This window comes from Podarcis cretensis (assembly GCF_951804945.1).
Source record: "Podarcis cretensis genome assembly, chromosome: 12".
Classification (NCBI taxonomy): Eukaryota; Metazoa; Chordata; class Lepidosauria; order Squamata; family Lacertidae; genus Podarcis; species Podarcis cretensis.
The window spans coordinates 13,018,616-13,041,003 of NC_137181.1; the positions used below are offsets into that span (position 1 = coordinate 13,018,616).

At 45.0% G+C, this 22,388-nt stretch overlaps 1 protein-coding gene across 1 annotated transcript in view; it reads right to left on the reverse strand.

Annotated features, from left to right (window-relative positions):
• Positions 1–928: 928 nt before the first annotated feature.
• Positions 929–22,388, reverse strand: part of SHH (sonic hedgehog signaling molecule) — a 32,718-nt gene continuing 11,258 nt past the window's right edge. Inside the window, exon 3 of the mRNA XM_079946978.1 lies at positions 929–2,877. Coding sequence (XP_079803104.1) covers positions 2,174–2,877 — 704 coding nt within the window. The 3' untranslated portion in view covers positions 929–2,173. The remainder of the gene's footprint in view (positions 2,878–22,388) is intronic.

Genomic DNA, 22,388 nt, shown 5'->3' on the forward strand with positions numbered 1-22,388 from the left:
TTAAGCACGTGGCTTCTGCCAAACCACATGACAAATTCCTTCTTGGTCCCCATAAGATTTAGGGACCTTAGGGGAAACATTGGCCATCTGAAGGCAGCCCTATTTAGGGAAGCTTTTAATGTTTGATGGCCAACTGTATTTTAATATTTTGTTGGAAGCCGCACAGAGTGGCTGGGGAAACCCAGCCCGATGGGTGGGGTATAAATAATAAATTATTATTATTATTATTATTATTATTATTATTATTATTATTACAGGTGTTGCTGTTGGATTCCAACTTCCATCAGCCCCAGCCAGCATAGCCAATGACCAAGGATGATGGAAGTTGGAGCCCAGCAGAATATGGAAGACCCCTAGTCTAGGGCAATATCTGCATCTTGATAGTAACCAAAACACAATTATTTGAAATTCACACATCTCCCAATCAGTTCTCCAGCCAATCAATGTGTGCAAAAATGTGTATATTTGGATAAAAAGTGTGTGTGCAAAGGAATACATTAGTGAGCATAATATAGAAAAAGAGCATTGTGCTAGAGGAAATGGCTTGCAGAAATGTGTGTATTAGTCAAAATCACATATAAAAATGTGTACATTGGAATAAATGTGCGCTAAAATACTGATGAATCTTCATGAGGACTTTTTAATTATTATTATTATTTTAAAAAATGCAGATGGCTGCAGAAATTTAGAGAAACTGAAATTGAGTGATTCATCCATCCTCAGTTACCTAAAAATCAGAGATTTTAGCACAGCTCTGAAAATGGCCACGGGAGTGTTCAAAGGTGTCTACGTTATTTGAGAAGGTGACTAAGTAATAACAAGAGAGCTTTGGCCATACAGCAGCCCTTGGAATGGTGATGTCAGATATTCACATTTTCCTCCCTCAACAACAGTTTAAAAAGAAAAAAACAATGTGATGCACCAGGAATCCTTTGTTATTATATACTAACCAGACTGTGCATGGCACATTTTATTTCTATAAAACTATTAAAACTATTACAAAATATTCAAAAATACATTTTAGTAAATTGACAGCGGTTATTTATCAGTTTATTAATGCAAAACATCCTTTCCCCCCTCCTCTGTACAAACTATTCTCCATTGTCACATAATAGCCAACATGTGCGCTTTTTAAAAAATATTTTCTCATAAATTTCTTCTTCTTGATTTTGAAGGTAAAAATAAGAGAGTTTCTCCCCCACCTCCCCAGAGTTTTGCAAATGAATTAAGGTGTGTGTAACAGTCTTGCGTTCCAAGAGTGTGGTTGAAAAGGGTGGCTGTTATCTTTTATACAAAGCAAAATATTTCCAAAGACAATTAGAAACAATACAGAAGCTGACATTACATTTGATACTATTTAAATTAAAATAATATATTCTTATATTTTACACTATTTTTAAAAAAAATGAAATGTGACTGTTAAGTATTGATCTCTCTCTCTCTCTAAAAAAAATTGAATTTACAATTCTGTGTATAAAAATATAATTTACGGACCCCCTCCCCCCCCTGTCTATGGAGTAGTATGTCTTTCATTTGTTCCAGGACTCGCTGTTGTAGAAGAGCAAAGCAACGTACAGATGGGAGGGACAGAAGCTTTACTTTTGGAAAGTCTGGACGTGTGTCACACATAGAAAAATAGAACTCTGTGCACTTTTGCTTGGCCTTGCAAAATAATTTTCTTCTCCCCGTTGAGTGTACAGTTCACATGATAATAAATTATCAAAGAAACTATTTAAGGCTCTTGAAGGTCGGGTTCATATCCTTTAAAACATCTATTTCAAAATACCAAACAAATAAATATCCAGGAGATGAGGACAACGAAACAATCAAACAGACAACAAAATAGAAATCAAATAAAAAATATATATATTTCTCAACTAAACTGGGGGGGGGGGGATATTCCTGGGCTCTTCCTGCTCCTTAAAGTCTACTTTGGACTGTCCTACTATTATTATTATTGTTTTAAAGTCTTTCATTCTCTTTCTTTCCTTCTTCATCTTAGTTTTCTCCCCTCCCCGCCCTTTGTACTATTTTCATCATCATCATTGTTCACTTGCAGGCCACTTTCCCATGGTAAACCATGCTCAAAGCGGCTCACAACACCAAGAAGTTTACATAAGGTGATTCTCTGTTCTTAGGACAGGTCAAGGTGGAGTGTGGAGAGCCGTCCCCCTCAGCTGGCCATGCCCAGTGGGTGTATCATCTCAGAATCCAATACCCAGCGGCCAATGTGGTAGAGGAGGCGGGAATACCAGTGGACTCCTGCTGGGGCGTCGTCCAGGGCAGCGGCTGGGAAAAGGACCAGGGAGGAGAGGCCGCTGGGGTACAGCATCGCCAGGAGAGCATGAGTGACTCGGAAAGGGGCAAACGCCCAGTGGGCCCAGCTATGCTCCTCAATGACTGCATAGCACGACGCCAGCACCTGGTTGATGAGGATAGTGCCCTGAGCAGTGAGCGGGGCGTAGGCACCCAGGGCCTCTTCCTGCAGGGACACGCTGCGCACCTCGGCCTGCAACAGTGTCTGGCTCCCTTTGCCCAGCACGTAGACGCGTTGCCCCGGCTGAACGCGGCTGGCGAAGACAGGCTGGGGCTTGGAGTGGTTCTGCGGCGGGGCCACAAAAAGCAAGTGAGCCGCCGTGAGCAAGAGGCGTGCCCGGGGCCGTCGGGTCTCGATCACGTAGAAAAGCTTGCGAACGGGAGGCTCCTCCTGGTCCAAGAAGGTGAGGAACTCGCTGTAGAGCAGCTGCCCTTGCACGTCGGCCGCCAGGACCCGGTCTCCAGGGTGGAGGTCCTTCACCAGCTTGGTGCCTCCTTGCTCCAGGTTCACCCAAGCCGATCCAGGGAAGCAACCGCCCGATTTGGCCGCCACTGAGTTCTCTGGAGGTGGAAGAAGGGAAGGAGTGTTAGAAGAGAGCAAGGGCACCAACGAGAAACAGAACGAATCAGGACAATTGTCAGGGACCTATCAAAATCTAGATCCTGAATCTTACCAGGAGCAGGAGGACAGTATAGATTTGGAACAGTGGTTTGCAGAGGGACATAGTTCAGAAGGCAGAAGCTGGGAAATACTGGATGGGGAACAGCTAGGAGACGAAATACGGGGGGAGAGAGGGTTGACAGATTCACAGTCTCTGGGCAGCTCTCACCCACCCCTTCTCCAAAGTCACGGAGAGCTCAGAAAGTGGCAGAACAGAAAGCACAGAGGGTACAAGCTCAGATTACAGGATATAGGAGTGACGGAGATTAATAGGGACAGAAGCGGGTGGAATCCTTAATTGGGAGCACCACCATTCTGAGTGCCATGGGGAAGGAAGCTGGTTCCCGGAAGCCTGACAACAACAAGAAATTCCTAGCAACAACACAAGTGGAATTTGGAGTTATCAGGGATACTAAACTGCCGCCACCCTGTATCTCTCTAGCTCCTCCTTCCGCACAATTTCTATGACATCACATGGTGCAACGCAGTTGAATTTACAAGGAAGAGGGACCTGAGAGACACAGGCTTTTGTAACTCTCTAGCCAATTGTTCTGATATAGCGTGCACCAAAGTCAATAGTTCCCTCTCAAATTAGGCTCAATTTAAAATAAACATTGGAAGCATCGGAACTAATTCTACTGTGGCTTCTCTAATATAGTAAGATGGTGATGAGAATAATAGTAGTAATGTTGTTATTGTTGTTGTTGCTGCTGCTGCTGTTGTTAAACTGCCTTTCAACACAAAGTTTCCTAAGACAGGGTACAAATATTCCGATAAATCACAACAACAGCATTAAAACAAAAATATATTACTCAACAAGATGGCGACAAAGCACAGCTGAAGATATTTCCTACAAGATAGCCTGGCTGCAAGCTTTTCTGTCCCTCAAAGCCAGAAAAAAGAGTTTCTGATGCTCAGGCTGTGAGAGCCGATTCTTACAAATAAAAAATGGAACTTTCCACACACAAGTGTGCAATATCAGCAGGGGTACCCAATATTTGCAGAAGTACATAAATTCTGTAGGGAAGGAACCCTAAAAAGTGGGGGAGTCTAAAACCTCCCCACAACAATTCTATGTTTCTGATAAATCAATAAAATAGATATTTTGAAAAATGAGGGCCACAGAATGCTGACTAATGGCCGGAGGATCCTGAGGTCAAGCCACACTCTCTCCCTCTAGTCAGCCCTGCCTCCCACCCTCCTTGAGTGTTTGTGGTTGCCTGGAATGTGTCCTTGAACTCAGTAGTGCTTCCTGGTGCTGAAGATGGAGGAAAGAGACGGGTGTGTGTGAGAGAGAGAGTTTGTGTAGGAACCAGCCTACAGTTCACTGGAAAGAGATACATTGGCTGCTCAGCTCACTTTTGCCTCCGGTAACACACACCACTTGGTGGGAAAGGTGCCCCACCTGTGCTCTAGACTAGACCGCTGGGGGAAGTCCAAAGGGTGGTTAGATACAGCCGTTCAGGGACTCAGCTACATTAGTAAAGAAAAAGCATTTTATATGCGTTATAACACCGTGACACCAGATGGCGCTGTGGGGTTCTGTCTTTCGCCAACATAATATATCCCACTTTGAGGTTTACAACACATTTTCCTGAAACACTTTCTGGACGTGTCTAGATCCAGCCCAGCATTGCCCAAAGCAGCTGCCACCACAACCAGAGCGCACCACGACACACTGACGCAGCAGGAGGCCCCACTGTTGTCGTTTTGCTCAGGGCTCCCGTCAAACCTGGAGCTGGCCCTGGGAAGGACTGACGTTTGTGACGAAAAGGGCTTTCTGGCAGCTGACTAAGAGAATTGGGCTGACTCTTCCTTCACTACTCCTTCCTGAAAATGGTCCCTGACTAAGAGTATTGCCATTCAATTCCCTCCAGCAGAACACAGTCATCCTTTTGTGGCTGGGGCAGAGGCTCTGTGCGACTCTGACAAACGCACTGTGCTGGGACCTGTTGATGGCATTTTACCATTGCACTGTGGAGAGTGTATTAACTTATGGTCTGTGAGTGTGGTTTGGGAGCTGCATGGCCAGGGAAAAAACAATGCTGTCCAGGGTTGTAAAGACTGCAGAGAGAATTATTGGGTGCACTCTTCCCACCTTAGATCAAATCTATGCTGCCAGGTGCCATAAGAAAGCGGCAGAGATAGCATAGGATAGTACGCACCCCGGAAATGATCTCTTTCAGCTTCTGCCTTCTGGAAGAAGGTCCAGGGTTATAAAGACTAGGACTAGCTGCCTGAGAAACAGTTTCTATGCTAATGCAATTCTGGTTCTAAACGCAGCATAAGAGGTCTCTATAGTATAGTGTATTTTAAAATGGGGTTTCAGAGTTTTTAGGGGTTTTTGAATGTTTTTCAATTTCATTGTTCTGCATGGGAAGTTTTTCAATTTCATTGTTCTGCATGGGACAATGACAATAAAGATATCGTACATCGTATATATGGGCCAGTGGGCCTTCAGGTGGCCCTGCAAACAGATGCCTTCACTTTGGCCTGCAGCTTATTCACCTTGCTGCTAATCTTGCACCAAAGTGGAGCTGCTTCTGCAAAGCTCCCTCTCCTCCTGGCTCGGGTCCATGTCTGCTCCTAGATCACTACTTGTAATTATGATTCTAATACATTCCTAAGTGCAAGGGAAAATCCAGGGTTTAATTTGAGTAAGGATCAGCCCAGGAACTTGCCTTGAATGCCAGAGGAATAATTAAGAAGGGAGTGCTTGGAACGTGCGTAAGGAAAGCCTCTTCTCCTCACCACTGGACATAGGTATTAAATATCTCGGGTTGATTATTTCCTGCCTGTCCTTTTTGTATTTAAACGCTCGGTGCCTAGGTGAGACTGGGAAAATCCCAGCAGCGGCCACATTACTGATTCCCAGAGCTTGCTGCCGTCATTTCCCACAAAAACCCTTATTGCCACAACCGCAGCCCTTCCTGCTTTGATCCTCACTGGTACGTTGGAACAGGCTAAATCAGGCATCCCCAAATTCGGCCCTCCAGATGTTTTGGGACTACAGTTCCCATCATCCCTGACCACTGGTCCTGTTAGCTAGGGATGGTGGGAGTTGTAGTCCCAAAACAGCTGGAGGGCTGAATACGAGGGTGCCTGGGCTAAATGCTAAATCACCAGCTAAATTAAAATGGGTCAGAATAGCCCATGGTCTCCCTCTGCATATCTGGGGGTGAGGAGACCAGCTTTCAGATTCAAGAGTGTAGCTCTGAGCCTTGCAACTACGCCTCCCCCCCCTTTTTTTTTTAAGATTAAATGCTGGGAAAATCCCTACCATTGGCAACAATGCCGGGCTGAGTGGAGGTGCATTATAATGCCAGACGAGGAGTTTCTAGCAAAACATGCCTGCCTCCTTCCCAGGACAGGCTAGGAAGCTTTGAAATCTAATCTCCCTCCCGCCTTGTTCCTTTCCCACCCGTGCATGTTTATACACCTGCTCCCTTACCTATGAAGTTAGCACGCATCACAGTGGAATGAAAGAAGGAGCAGAGAAAGTCTTCAGGGGCTCTCCCTTCTTCTCCCCTTCTCAGCTGCCCAGATGCTACTCACACAAAGTGATTACAATGAAAAGCAGCGGGGGAGGGGAACCCCACCCAAGGCAGCGTTTTGCCCCTTTTCCTTTTGTCTTTAAAGTTCGCACATTGGAGACACCTGCCCCGGGGTTGCCGGTGTAAGGTGTGCGATGGGGACACAGATTGGCTTTCACTTGGAATGGGAGGACCTGTCAGTTTGTCTCTTGTTTTCCCACTCTTAAGCTCAGCTCATTTCTGCAGCAGTTCGCAGCTCGTGAAAATTAGCCAGCATTTTAGTGTTCGTATCTTTGGATGCAGGTGTCCCCATTAATAACATTTACCCACCCCATTTTGAAAATGTTTATATTTTCCCTATTTTAGCAACTCTTTCATATATGCCCTTCGCCCCTTCATACACGCATTTTTGGGTTGAAGAACTGCATTGCAAAATTCAGGGAAGTAAACGTTTCTAAGGATGGCAGCATTTTGGTGCTGTGGGCAACTTAAAATGTAAAGGGAACTGAATGTCTCTCCTATCCCAGTCTTGAACTCAGGGATGTCCTTCTAAGCAATGCCGGATTTAGGCATAAGCTAAATAAGCTATACTTAAGGCCCCACTCTCTTGGGGGCCCCCAAAAAATTAAAGGCAAAACAACCTGGATGTACATTTCCAAAATATAAGATAAAAAACAAATAAAATAAAGCCTACATACAACAACAATGTTTTGTGTTATGTAGGCTCCTGTGATGTAAGTAATGGGCCCCGCCTCCTCGCCTGTTCCCTAAAATATCACTGGTTTGCTCATTTCTATATATAGGGTGCCTACACGGGTGGCGCTGTGGGTTAAACCACAGAGCCTAGGACTTGCCGATCAGAAGGTTGGCGGTTCGAATCCCTGCAATGGGGTGAGCTCCCATTGCTCGGTCCCTGCTCCTGCCAATCTAGCAGTTCGAAAGCACGTCATGTGCAAGTAGATAAATAGGGACCACTCTGGCGGGAAGGTAAACGGCATTTCCGTGTGCTGCTCTGGTTTCGCCAGAAGTGGCTTAGTCATGCTGGCCACATGACCCAGAAGCTGTCTGTGGACAAATGCCGGCTCCCTCGGCCTATAGAGCGAGATGAGCGCGCAACCCCAGAGTCGGTCACAACTGGACCTAATGGTCAGGGGTCCCTTTACCTTTACCTTTTTACATTCTGCATGGACTTTGCATTCTGCGTGGACTTTTCAACAAGTACGTTGATAAAATACATATTTTGTTATGTGCAAATGGCTTTAGATACCTATTAGGTCCATAAATTACCATATAGCATATATTCAACACAAAAAACAGTGACAATTTGTTGTTGACAAAGGACAGCTGGACATATAAAGGGCCCCATTACCTTCAGTAGCTTAGGGCCTCATCAAAGCTAAATCCGGCCCTGCTTCTAAGGTTGGGTTGCCACATTTCTACGCAATGGTGCTGTCAAGGAACAATTGTGAGGCCGAAGTCCTGAGCCCTACTCAGTAGGAGAGCAGGACTCACCACATTCTCGAGTTCAGTAAGTGAAGGAAAACACATCAAAAGGGTGGGGTTGGGGTCTGTACATGAGCATTAAGTCTAGATTCTAAAATCAGCTCACTTAAGCTAGAGTTTATAGACAGGGTTTCAAGTCCAGGGATCCATTTATTTCCCTCCTCCCTCAGTTTAATATTTTATTATCACTGAATTAAGAGTTGCATGTGAATGGATATGATGAATCATATCAAAAACAGGCCCCCGGTGGCCGGAATTTGTTGACTGAACTTATATTTTAAAATGTCTTAACAGCAACAACAACAAAAATTCAATGCTTAACACTGTCTGTCTTGCTCTGTGCATTTTTAAAGATTATAATCAGAAACATGTACATTGAATAGGCCAGTTTTTATGCTCATAAGGTTTAACCTAGTTATATAATGAACATATTCCCTCACAATGAAACCCTATACATCTCAACTCAGGCGGGTCAGAGCAATCCAGACTCCCTTATGGCGGGCTGGAAAGCAGGAGGGGCACTGGAAGAACCTCCCCACCTAAAAAAATACCACGGGTCATTTTGAGAGGAGGAGGGACTGAATTAGCCCTGGATCCCAAGCTGATTTAACTGCAATCAAGTCAAAAGGAAACACCAGGTGAACATGCGCCCTACAGCTCTTTTTTAGAGTTCTCAGTTTCAAGTCCATCAAGAACTGTAAAAAGGGAGAGAAGATGGAAAATGCCCAGTAATTGTTATCAGACACACAGGGTATCTGATTGTGGTGGTGTCATGTGTTGTAGCTATATTTCAGCTTTAGCAATGCTTTCTAAATGTTCATCTATACATATGAATGGCTTTTTCTGAGCCATGAATGGCTTTTTCTGAGCCATGCATTCCATCTTTTGCTAATGGAAAAGTGCCCCCCTTAGTTAGCCTTCCACACTATCCCCCCACCCCTATAAGCACCCTGCCATGCTCACAATCATAGGGAGCTTTTCAGCTAAACCAGGCACAGGCAAACTCGGCCCTCCAGATGTTTTGGAACTACAACTCCCATGATCCCTAGCTAACAGGACCTAGTGGTCAGGGGTGATGGGAATTGTAGTCCCAAAACATCTGGAGGGCCGAGTTTGCCTATGCCTGAACTAAACCCACTGAAATGAATGGACATGACTAAGTCAGGTCTATGAATTTCATCAGGTCTACTCTGAGCAAAACAGAGCTGAATGCCACTCACAGAAATCAAAAGGGGATTTTTTTTTAATTTCCATGAACACTTCAAGCGTGTAGATAGTGATCTTGAAAAATCCACCCTGAGCCAAGGAAACATTTGTGTGGGTGCTGCTTTGGTCTGCCAAGTGGGTAATGTTTGGAACAATATCAAGGGCACCAGTTGCTGCTGATTATTATTGTTGTTTTTTAAACCAGAAATGTTCCAATTCTAAAATGAAGCCCTCATCTTTAAACAAAAACTCTTATGTCACAAATTTAAAAACGTCATTAGAATTCTATCCCGCCTTTCTTCAAAGGTGGCACACATGGTTTTCCCACTCCCCATTTTTTCCTCACAACAACCCTGTGAGGTAGGGGGGCCTAAGAGAAAGTGACTGGCCCAAGATCACCCAGTGAGCTTCAGGACTGAGGATTTGAACCCTGGTCTCCTAGGTCCTAGTCCAACACTTTAACCACCACACCACATTTGGGTTGCATGCTTGTTTCTGAACATTCCTTGGCCGGAACATCCATCTGCTGGCCTCACCTCAGCTATTGCCCTGCTTGAATGGCCCATGGCCAAGAACAAACGCTTTGGGCCAGGTTTCCTGACTGACACTGGGGTCTGAGGCCATAATATGTTCATGCAGGAGATTTATCTTCCTAAACAGGCTAAGCACATATGCCCTGCCTGCTCACCCCTTCTGTCAAACAAACAGTTCTTTGCACATGCAAAAATCCATCCTATAAACCGAGGGTCACCAGTGCTGCACTTGCAGATGTGCCTGTGCCTATATAGACCTCAACTGGTGCGCACAGGACCCACAACACCACTCCTTTCCCCACTGAAATTTATGCTCAAAAGAAGACTTCTTTTGTAGCTAACAGAACACTCTTTTCAAGCACTTCCCCGCTAGCCTACTTGCAATTGGGCTTTAAAGAAACCCATTCTGTCGACTCCAATAGAAGACTATTCAACTGCTTGCTGTCCAATACTTACACACACACACGGTTTTGCACAAGACTCATGTTTGCCTTTCCATTGCCCAACAAATAAAACTATACTGCTGCCATACTTCCTGTGGCAGATAATATACATGGGTGACTGTTGGAATCAAGGAAGTTTGGGAGGGAGGATTGATGAGGCAGGAGGATAAAAAACAAATAAATTTGCTGTTTATTCTTCAGAACAACTCATACTTTAAATAGGTGCCTCCTACTCCACTCCATCAGCTAAATCTGTACTTTGAAAATATAATTTATACATTTGTGTTCTGTGTCTGTCTCTGTGATTTGTTTTGCTTTGGTTTTGGTAATAATTTTTTGTTATCTGTATACAGTGGTACCTCTGGTTAAGAACTTAATTCGTTCTGGAGGTCCGTTCTTAACCTGAAACTGTTCTTAACCTGAGGTACCACTTTAGCTAATGGGGCCTCCCGCCGCCGCCGCACAATTTCTGTTTCCATCCTGAAGCAAAGTTCTTAAGCCGAGGTACTATTTCTGGGTTAGCGGAGTCTGTAACCTGAAGCGTCTGTAACCCGAGGTACCACTGTATTTAATTCCAGATCCAATCTTTATGCATATAAAGTTGCTAGGGTGGCCAGTTACACATTACCAAAGAAGAGGAGATTCGCCAGCACAAAAAACGAAGACACCAACGAGTGTAAAATTTGCACATGGACAGGTGACCTCCATCCCTGATTAGTCTGCCGTCCAGGTGCTGAAACTGTTGATGGGACAATTTAAAGCCCTTTGCAAGTCTCCCTTCTGATGGACCTCTATCTATGCAGTAGACAGTCCTTCAAATTGACCATCTTCTGATTGCTCTTCAAGATAGAGGATTGACCTTTGCAGATTAGGGCTCCAGTCCTGCTAAAAGTTAAGTACCAAGCAATGCTCCTGTTCTTGTGTAAAATTAGAATTTACTTGGGAGAAAAGACAGCTTCTCCCACTAATATATGAAGTCTACATGTAAAAATCACATCCTATATACCTGTATCTATACAATGCACACACACACCTTTCAAAAATATAGTCTAAACACTCTGCAATGTCTTAAAAGAGCAAAAAGGTGTGACTGGCCAAATGACCTCAGCAAGGCAACTCTCACCCCAGGGTCATTTTGCTATCTCTATCAGACTTATCTGCCAGATATACATTATCATCATCATTGCACCAGGCATTGAGTGCAGCTGTGTGGTAGCTGCAGTAAAAGCATTGACTGTAGGGGCTCCTATTTCTGTTTCATCCAAAGCAAGCAAATCCATGAGACCACCTACACTTAAGGACCCACTGAAGTCAATAGACATGCTAAGTCATGCCAATGGTTCTACAGTGAGTAGGACTTAGCTGACTACAACCCTTACATTGTGTGTGTGTGTGTGTGTGTGTGTGTAAGAGCGATAAATTTTATAAGCATATATATGTACATAAAACCTGTGCAACTGTTGCTGGAATAATGTAGGGGCAGTATAAAACTAGGGAGCTGTACTCTGCAGTAGCCACTGAAACTCTGTTACTATGGAAACGCAGTTGCCAGGGAGAAGAGGGACCTTGTGCCCTCGGATTTGCTTCAAACAGCAGACAAAATCTGTGGTCCTCCTAATGGCTTCACAGGTCCCATGTCAGCACACTTTTAATTTGGCTCATTACTGGCCCAGTTTGAACAGGCATATCTCGGCTCAGAGAAGATGAATGCAGCCACTAAAAGGTGTGCACGCCAAGATTTCTTCCTACCCATCTCTGAAATAAAGACCCTATTTATCCTGGTCTGTCATTTTGTGACCTGTCCTTCCCCCAACCCCAAGCCTGCCTTGTCCTCTGCATCACCAAATCAAGACTGCAAGATCTTTGGAGCAGGGATTTTTGACTGAACGTTCTTGCATTTTGCCTGGACATGAGCCTTTTCACTCTCTTGTAACATAAGGCCAGGCCCAAGCTAAGCTGACTCTGTTCGTCTTGAGCTGACTGACTACGTTTGTGTTGAGCTGATTCTCTTTCAATAGTGAAGGGCAGGAGAACAAAGAAAATAAAGATTCTTCTGTCTCTCCCAGAACCTGAAGCCTCAATTCCTTCTCATAAACGTCAGCCAATACCATGTCTACTGTAATATACCAACTTCCTTGGACATATTTATTGCCTGAAACAATTTAACACCTTTCTCCAAAGAAACCAAACATATTGGGTGGGTCTCTGGCTCAACCCAGGAAGTTAAACATCAGAGCTCAAACAAATGCTTTTCAAGCTCAAACAAGGAGCAGTTTTCAAATTCAGATTCAAATGTGGGTTTTTGTTTCTTGCTGAATACTTGTATTCAGATCAAAAACCTTTGAGGACTTTCTCTTGCTTACAGACACCCCAAATTCACCCAGGGTCAAGCTACTCTCTCACGGAGGACACAGCAGCCACCCCCAGGGATTGTGAGATGAAATCCCAGTTCCTTAGAAAACTTGGAGGAGATACTTAACCTTGTGCCCTCAATATAGCATTGCTTTGGATCAGCGTAGTTCACATGGGCCAATTTGACAACATAAAAAAAATAAAATCCTTAGTATCCATAGGACCAGGAATAAGAATAGTAATAATAGTCCATCACAAGTTCTCCTTAGTAATTATTCATGGTCAAAGCAGATCTCCAAGGAAGGTGACAGATACTACAGTTTTATGAATGAGGAACTTCCTCAAGGTTACACAGAGAGTTCATGGATGAAAAAGGATTTGAACTCAGCAAGCCTCCCTACTTCAAAGTCAACACTCAGTTTGTTGCAAGAGTTGGACAAGAGAGAACATAAAAAGCACACCATGATCCCAAACACACTTGTTTGGAAACAAGTGTTTTCCCCATGACATAGAGATACCATTTCCATGGTGCCACTATTGAGTACTAATGCACTGGGACTTTCAGAAATAACATGCACCAGGATGTAGTTCTTTGAAAGGCCACCACAGGATGATAATTTTAATGCATCTGGTGCCATAAACACTTCCTATTCCTGAAACTGTGCCTCTCTCTCCTACTTCAAAAAACCCAACTCCAAACCCACATTTTCTGCGTAACCTTTGGCACAACCAAGTAGCCACTTGTTGAAACACATCACTTGAATGAAGCTCACAGACCACTGGTGGTCCATGGACCACAGTTTCAGAACCACCTGGATCAGCCCATCTGCTGGCAATCTAAATGGAGTCATATCACAAGTCAGAACATTCCATCCAAGGAGATCTGGGTTCCAGCTTCACTGCTATGTTTAAAGCTGCTCTTGGCTGCGGGGTAACTGGCTTGGACAGGTGAAGAAAGGTGGTAGCCAGGCACCAGAGGGGAGCCTCATGAACAGTTAGCAGCTGCCAGATCTTTTCTCAGTCAACTGGAATGAAAGACTCAAGGGTTGCTTAATACCCCAAGAACTGTACCATCATCCTTGAATGTCATAGAAGCAGCAGCCTTTCTACACCAAAGAAAAACAGTGCAATCCTGTAGGTGTTTACTCACAAGTATGTTGCACAGTGTTGTAAATTGCTTCAGGACTTTTTGTTGTGGGAAGTGAGTCACAAATTTAAAAAACCAATAAATATAAACGGTATTCAGTGGGGCTTATTTCCAGGGAAGGGGCACTGCTCTCAGTAGGTATCTGAAGGACTTGAGATACATGTCACATTTGTGACATTGTCACAAATCTATATAAAAATTGCACGTGGTTGCAGGTAGTTTGGATCTTACCAGAATTGCACTTTGCAAGTGCATCCAGACTGCAGAAAAATATTAAAGGGGAGGGAAGCAGGCAGATTTGGGACTTGAAACAAAAGATTGTGGCTTTGTTTCCATGTAAGTGTGCGTAGTGTTGCAGTCTTAGACTGATTACTCCATCTCCCCAGAAATCTTGGTGATTCAGGAAGGGGAAGGGGAATGACTAAGGGTATCAATTAGAGAACTATCAAGTACTTCCACAAAACTACACTTCTCACCATCCTCTGGGAAAGCTGTTGCAGTTAAACTGGTATACATTTGGAATTCAACAATGAGTTTCAAAGGGTGGGCCAAGAAGACCCATCTGAAGATTGCTGGACACCCCAGACTCTCAGAAAACAGCACCAGAAGGCAGGATGTGGGCATAGGTTGCCCTCACAGCTTTCTCTCAAAGGAAAAAGTAGAACTGAGTGCTTCTGCCATACTTTCCAGACATGAGATATCATGGTAGTGCTACCCCAGGGGTAGCTAAGATGGCACCCTCTAATGTTGGACCCCAACTCCCATCAGCACCAGCCAGCATGGTCCATGGTCAGGGACAATGGGAGCTGGACTCCAACAACATCCTGCCCCACCTCAACATCAGGTGTAGTGTCTGGGGAGGATGTGCAGGGCCTCATTCTGAGTAAGAAGGAAGGCGCTCAGATGCACTAGGGAAAGATTCCCAGATACATCTTGCCAAGGGTTCCCCATATGACCATTTGGTCCAGTATCTAAAATTACCGCACAGTCCCACCCTCCAGCATCAAGAGATTTTGCAGAATAAGCTGCATGAGCTGGCTGAAGTCAAGTGCCACGCTGGGTTTCAACGGAGCCAGGATGTTGAAACCCATCTTCCCTCTCTGTCTTTCAAGTTCCCTCTTCCTTCCTGAGTGGGCTATTTCCAGAGCAAATTTCCTCTTAAAAGCAGGCTGGGTTGGGGCAGCCAGTGGCTCAGCTCCCTCTGTGGCTAGACGGCTGAGCAATTACATTTTGAAATCAACCCTTGGAACCTTTCCTAATGCCTTTTCTCAGGAAGGGGTAAAATAGGAAAAACAAAACAAAACAGATTGGTATTGATCGGCTAACAGTTTTATCTCCCCGGCTTGGGAGTGGAGGATGGGGAAGGAACAGAACAGAAATCTTCGGAAAGGAGGCAAGGATTCCCTTTGCGAGGAAGCGAAAAGAAAAGTTCCTGACACCTTCAGACAACCTCCCTCCCCTCCCCCCCCCCCCCAGCCACCCGTTCCCCCCAAAGTCCCGGCTCCTTCAGCCTAGGCTTTATTTGCACACTCGGAGGGGCCTGATGAATAGGTCCAGTTGTGTAGCAACTCAGTAAACATGCCAGCAAGCTGGCGGAGGTGTGAAAATCTGCTTCTTTGAGCAGGCCCTTATTTGGGTTCTCTAATTAAAATCCAATAAAAGGCCAGCATTGTCATTCTGATCTGTGCAATAAAAGGGAGGCACTCTCAGAAGAGAGGACACTTCCAACACTCCACCCTGCTGCCCCCTTGGGCCCCCTATTTGTTCAGGTGTGTGGGGGGGCCTCTATGCCAATTCACACACGCATACTTTTGCAAAAAGAAGACCCTATACAACCCTGCTGCCCCCTCCCCACCAAAGGCCTTCCAAGAGCTATTTGCACAGACCAAGACACTTTTCCAAAACACTCAAGATGTGTATTTGAAATTGAAATGGAGGAGCTTGCTCTCAGTCTCCCTCTCCTCCCACCCGCCCCCCTCGCCCGCACCAGCCCCCACGATCCGTCTTGTCTCTTATATGGTGCCTTTCCCCTCTTGACAGTCATTCGGGCCATGGGGGGGGGGCAGCTCGCCTCCTTTGCATTCCAATCTCCGGGATCATACTTTTTGCAAACAGAGATGGCGGCTCAGAAAACCTCCCCTGCCTGGACCGCTTTGGTTTTTTAATCTCCTCATTGCATTCTCAGTCATGAAACCAGAGCCCAGCCATTGGAAACCAGCTGGAGCAGACGGGATTCAAGCCAGGGCTGGGGAAATCCACGTTGTACAGTCACACGACCTCGTGTGACATGCTCTCCAGGTTACCCCCCTCCCTTCCCAAATCCTGAGTGTGCCCTGAATTTCAATGCCCAGATTGAGCCTGGTGGGGCCATTTGCTTCTGATGGAATTGGATGGTGCTGAAGATGAGTATGGGCACCCAGCTTAGGCTGGCCGGGAGCAGCCTTTACCTTCTGGCGGTTCCCTTGCTGCAAGAAGCCAAGTTACAGGGAACCAGGCAGAGGGCCTTCTCGGTAGTGGCACCCGCCCTGTGGAACACCCTCCCACCAGATGCCAAAGAGAAAAATAACTATGAGACTTTTAGAAGACATCTAAAGGCAGCCCTGTTTAGGGAAGCTTTTAATGTTTAATAGGTTATTGTATTTTAGTGTTTTGTTGGAAGCCGCCCAGAGTGGCTGGGGAAACCCAGCCAGATGGGAAGGGTATAAATATATTATTATTTTTATTATTATTATTATTAACATGGCATCCTCCATGCTACAAACCAGGGCTGATGGGAGTTGTAGTCCAACAATCTTCGGAGGGACCCCAGTTGGCAAAGGCTGCTTTTGAGTACAGCACTTGAAATGGTTGTTGAAAGATCTATAAAGGGCGAATTCTTCCCTGATGTGAAGGCCCTGTAAAACCATTTATTATTGTAGTATTGTTCCTTTTGTGTTGACCTTGTGGGTGGTAGCTCGGTTAACAGATAATTCACTCCAGAAGGCAGGTGAGATTGAAAACTTGGATTAGAGCTGATTTGACTCCTCCGGCAGAAACCAAACTTTAAAAAAGAAATCTTGCTTAAGTAGGGGTTTAGAACTGGACCTAGGAGACATGGGCGTAGCCAAAAGGGGGGTGGGGGCAGCTGCCCCCTAAATCAAGTAAATCAATAAAAATACTTAACTGTCTGAGGTTCTCCCCCCCCCCTAAATCCTGGCTATGCCCACACTGGGAGCAAGCTGCAGCAAGATCTGTTGCTCAGACCTAATAAGTTCTCCATATCCCATCTTCCCCTCATCCCCTTTCCTATTTCAGGTCTCACCATGTAACAATTTGGGCATCAAAACCATGGTTTCCTAATTCCATTTAAAACAGCAACAACATGAAATTATAGAAGTAAGGGGGGTTTTTTTGGGGGGGTGAGAGTAAAAGTAGTAACTTTGGCACCTTGATATTAAATGGTAGTGCCTTAAGATTAAATGAGCAGGACTTCAAATCTAAGTTTCATTTAAAAAGTAATTCTGAAAGACAAATTTCAGTGAGAACCTGAAAATGTTCGAGAGATCCATAGAAATTCTGATATCAATGGGAATTTTTTTGTTCCAAACTTGGACAAGATTTTGTTGCAGTTCCCCCAGTTGTCTAATTTTAATATTATCATTATCTTGTGATCAATCTTTGAACAATTATTGGGTGGAAATGCTGTATTTAGCGTACATTTGTATATAAGCAGACTACAAATAAATATTTATAAACTAAAACTATTTGGGTTCCTTTACTTAGAAACAAACAACTTCTTCAATACTTATTTTGTGCCCATGGTGTTCTAGACTACAGGGGAGATCAAATACTATGAAAACCTGCCAGTTCCCTATCAGAGGTTCTGTGCTTCTAGTAACTAAAGGACAGGACAATTTTTCAAAAGGTGCTAATTTTCTCAACACAGAGCTGTAGCAACAAGCACAGCTATATGTGCTGAGTTTTCCCTGTTCCATTGGAGCTAGTGAATGTGCGCAAGTGAGACAAAGGGAACTGGCAAGCACTATTACATCATAAGAATAACACTATTATACCATTCCACATTATTGCACTGCAATTGTCCTTCACTTCCAAAAGAGTCTTGGGGGAAGGCCCTTTTAACCCTCACACCATCTAGATTCTATGGCTTGCCTCCAGCTACACTCCGCTCAAAGTAGACCAACTAAAATTCATGGTTTGTAACCAGACTAGGTTCTACTCAGAGTGGATTCTAATGGATAAACCTAAGTTAGACAAGTCCCTGCACTTCAGTGGGTCTACTCTAAGTAGAACTGAGTTGGAATCAACTCAGTAGTCCATTTTGTTCATTAATTCAGCCTTTGCCCACCTGGTGTCCTCCAAATGATGTTGGACTACAACTCCTATCAGCCCTAGTCAGAACACTGGCTGGAGCTGATGGGAGTTGTAGTCCAGCAACATCTGGACGTCATTGCATTGGCAAAACCTTCCTTAATCTACAAACTACAGTACAAGTCTGTCTATCATCTATCTGTCTATCATCGTCAACAGGCTCATCACAGCTATCTGCCAATCACCCAATCCCACCACCCTTCTGAGTAATACCCCTCCCCACCTTCTCACTATATAGAAGGGTCTGGTGACTTCTGTTTCAGTGTATCTGAAGAAGTGTGCATGCACACGAAAGCTCATACCAAGAACTAACTTAGTTGGTCTTTAAGGTGCTACTGAAAGAAAAAAAAATTATTTTGTTTTATCATCTATCTATCTATCTATCATCTATCTATCTATCTATCTATCTATCTATCTATCTATCTATCTATCTCTATCATCTATCATCTCCTGTACTATTTTTGTACGTATATCTTATAAGGACAAACATAGATGGTTCTAGGCTGCCACCACAAGATGTTCCACGCTCACTAGGAGGATCATGAAAAATATGTGAAACAGAAATTGCCACAGCCCATTATTGTTCCTATCTGCAATGTCCTAGACTTCTGGATGCTGTTATGGACCAATCTAGTTGTTATTAACTCTGGGTCCAGATTTTAACCATTTCCATGCCCTCTTCAGTGACTGAGTAAGGCTGCAGTCCTAACCATGCCTTCCCAGAGGTTTATCCTGTCAAATCTAATTGGGTTGACTTGCAGGTAAAGTAGGGCCAGGCAGCAGCCTAAATCTCAATCACCTTTAGATGTAAATGGTACCTATATATAAACTTGACATTGTCCAACATAAACCACCAAGTCCTTTGGGGATTTCCAGTGATCCTACAGCACCCAACATGCACCACAATAATGATCAAACTATCCTGTATGAGTGTGTGTGTGTGTGTGTGTGTGTAGGGACTTAAGTTCCTGTTTTGGAAGCCAGGTTTTGGGGGATGGGAAAGTCTATACTATCGTATCCACAATACAAATGTGTAACGATAGATAATTTGCAAGAGCTACAGGGTGGAAATCCAGTGCCTTTTTGAAGGGAAATGAATAATTTGGGTCAGTTGTTAATTATAGTAATAATTATTAACTGGGAGAAGGCTATCAGTGGCTACTAGCCACAGAGGCTACACTCTACCGCCATAGATGGAAGCATAAATACTTCCAAATAACAGTTACTGGAAACTACAGGAGAGAAGAGTGGCTCCTGTGCTGAGAAACTGCTTGCAGGTTTCTTACTGGCATCTAGTTGGGCACTGTGAGAATAGGATGCTGGACTGGATGGGACCATGGCCTGATCCAGCAGGCTCTTCTTATGTTCTTAAATCCAGCTGGATTCTGAAAGTTATGGGTGAGTACCCCTGAGCATTCCCTGTGTAGGAAACTTAACCCTCCCTCCTGCCCCTTCCTCTTTGTTTAAGCTTTTTATTTATTTATTTTTTGGCATGGCAGAAAAACAAGGAATATTTAGGTGCGTCCTCTGCCCGGGGAGGGCAACCAGTGACTCTCAAAATGTCCTTGGACTACAATGCCCATCGTCCTTGACCATTGGCCTGGCTGGCTGAAGCAGACAGAGCTGAACAGCGTCTAGAAGGCTGCAGTTTCCTCATCCCTGTCTTATGCACATATTCTTACGCATCCATGAAAATACGCACACCTTTTCATCTTCTTCCCGTAAACTAGCCTCGTATGGCTCAGGTGCTTTGTTTTCACTGCTTAATTAAATAAGCTGATGCTGTTCAAGGCTTTTTAAATGTTACCTCTCATAGCCTGAAGCCAAAGAAATGTGGGATATGCTGTCTGCACATGAGCAGGGACCCTCTGCTAATTGTTATTTAAACAGGGGCAGTGAATTTCCTACTCATTTCATGGTAGGGTGGGGAGCAGAGATGGAGCCCTGTGTGTGAGGGTGTGGAAGGGGAGAAGTGGGAGGGCATATCTTTAGGGATAGGAACTCTTTTCATTAGACATTAGAGCAGGCATCCCCAAACTCGACCCTCCCACTGTTTCGGGACTACAACGCCCATCATCCCTAGCTAACAGGACCAGTGGTCAGGGATGATGGGAATTGTAGTCCCAAAACAGCTGGAGGGACAAGTTTGGGGATGCCTGCATTAGAGGCTAGTTAGAAGAAATCCGAGCTGCTTCCATCCTCTTCTCAATGAAATCATCTCCATTGACTTAAATGGGTGGCTGGTCCCCGCCCTCCTCCCAAACACGGGCGCGCCGTTAACTCTTGTTTCTTATGTCAATCGATATATTTAGAGCAAGTTCATTATTTTTCTTTCGCGAATGCATGTTTCTTGGCACGTTTAAAGTGGTGGTGGGGAGTTTTTTGTTTTTGTTTTGTTTTTTGTTGTTTTTTTGCCCCAGCCGAAAGCTGCCATTGAACTACTGTTTAAACTCCAGGCAACAAACAAACGAGAGGAGGTGGCAAAACAAGCGGCCTGACTCCTCCGAAATAATTCACCGTTAACTGTTTTGCTAAAAAGCGACAATTTATGCAGATAGCTTGAGGGGGAGGGGGCCGGCCACATGCGTGCATTTCTCCGCCGGACCGGCAGGTGGCGCTGCAAGCACGGGGGATTCCCAGTACCGCCAGGTGGATTGTAAGAAGCTGAAGGGGTGTGTGTGTGTGTGTTTGTGTGTTTGGCCCCTACACCCTGTAGGTTTGGGCTCATCTAAACGGTGGCCATTTGTGATCCAGATTAAAAGCATTTGCCTCATGCCAATGTGCCGATTTACAATCCGGATTTGAGAAAACAGCTTTTTTTTTCATCGGAACTAGGGTGGTTTTATTGCAGATGACAGAGAAGCAGGAACAAGAAGAATAATGAGGAAGGAGTTTACTAATTAACCTATTTTAGGATGAATATAGGGCGAGGCGTGGTGGGAAAGCATTTGAAATCCAGTCGACACAAGACTTGGCCTCTTCCAGCTCGTTGCGAAAGAAAACGGGGTCTTGGGCACACCCTGCCTGTCAGAAAACAGCCCTGGCCCTGTGTAAGAGCAATTGTGCCGGGTAAATTAGTTTGTGGGTCGCACTGCCTGTTGGAGAGTCAAACACGTGAGAATTCTCTACTAGAATCTTTTTCTTCTTCCCAGAGGAGCCACAAAGGGGACGCGCCCCGCCCCCCATCCCCAAATCCCAGTGCCAAAGTTACATTTGCTCCCCAGTCGTTGGAAAATCTGGCTTGCCTACAAGACTGAAGGATGAGCAGCAAACGACTGAGCTGTCCCTGCCTGAGAGTGGTTTGCATTTGAAGTGACGGATGGGCTTGAGCTGGGGGTGCCAGCTGCTTACAATCCCAAGGAACTATCTAGGTCAGACCTGAAAGGGCTGAGTCAGTTCTAAGACAGTCTGAAGGAGCTGGAATTGGATTGTCAAGCCTCTAATCTTACTACAGGTGCAGCAATGCACTACTACTCCAGTTTCATTTACTCCGGATAAATTGAGCACTAGGGCAGCTCAACTCGCTGATGCTCACCAGGGAGTTAAAAGTGTGCTGTAAAGTAAAGGTAAAGGGACTCCTGACCATTAGGTCCAGTCGTGGCCGACTCTGGAGTTGTGGCGCTCATCTCGCTTTATTGGCTGAGGGAGCTGGCTTACAGCTTCCGGGTCATGTGGCCAGCATGACTGAGCCGCTTCTGACAAACCAGAGCAGCACACAGAAATGCCGTTTACCTTCCCGCCAGAGCGGTACCTATTTATCTACTTGCACTTTGACGTGCTTCCGAACTGCTAGGTTGGCAGGAGCAGGGACTGAGCAACGGGAGCTCACCCTGTTGCGGGGATTCGAACCACCGACCTTCTGATCGGCAAGTCCTAGGCTCTGTGGTTTAACCCACAGTGCCACCCGCGTCCCAGGGAGTTAAAAGTGTGCTGAGGAGCAAGTTAAACCGCATCAATGGCGACCCATGTTGTAGCCACGCTGAGTTGGAAGCCTGCGCCCTTCAAAACCAGCCTCTCTCACTCGCTGCACCTAAATCCATCTTGCAGCTTTGTCTCGCAGCCTCAAGTGCATTTGCCAGTGATTCAGCAGAGAAGGAATCCTGACTGCTAGGGGCAAGCCTGGCCTATGACCAGTGCGCTTTGACTCTTCCTCGGGATAGGGTAGGGTGCGTGGGATCTAATCTCCTTCCTTCTAGTGAGAACCCAGCATCTCCCTGTCTAAACACAGTCCTGGAAAGTAAAATGCTGTTGCCTGCAAACAAGTCAAAATAAGGCTGCGCAGATTTTGTACTCGGGAGTTGGAAGTAGAAAAACAAAGGGCTTAAC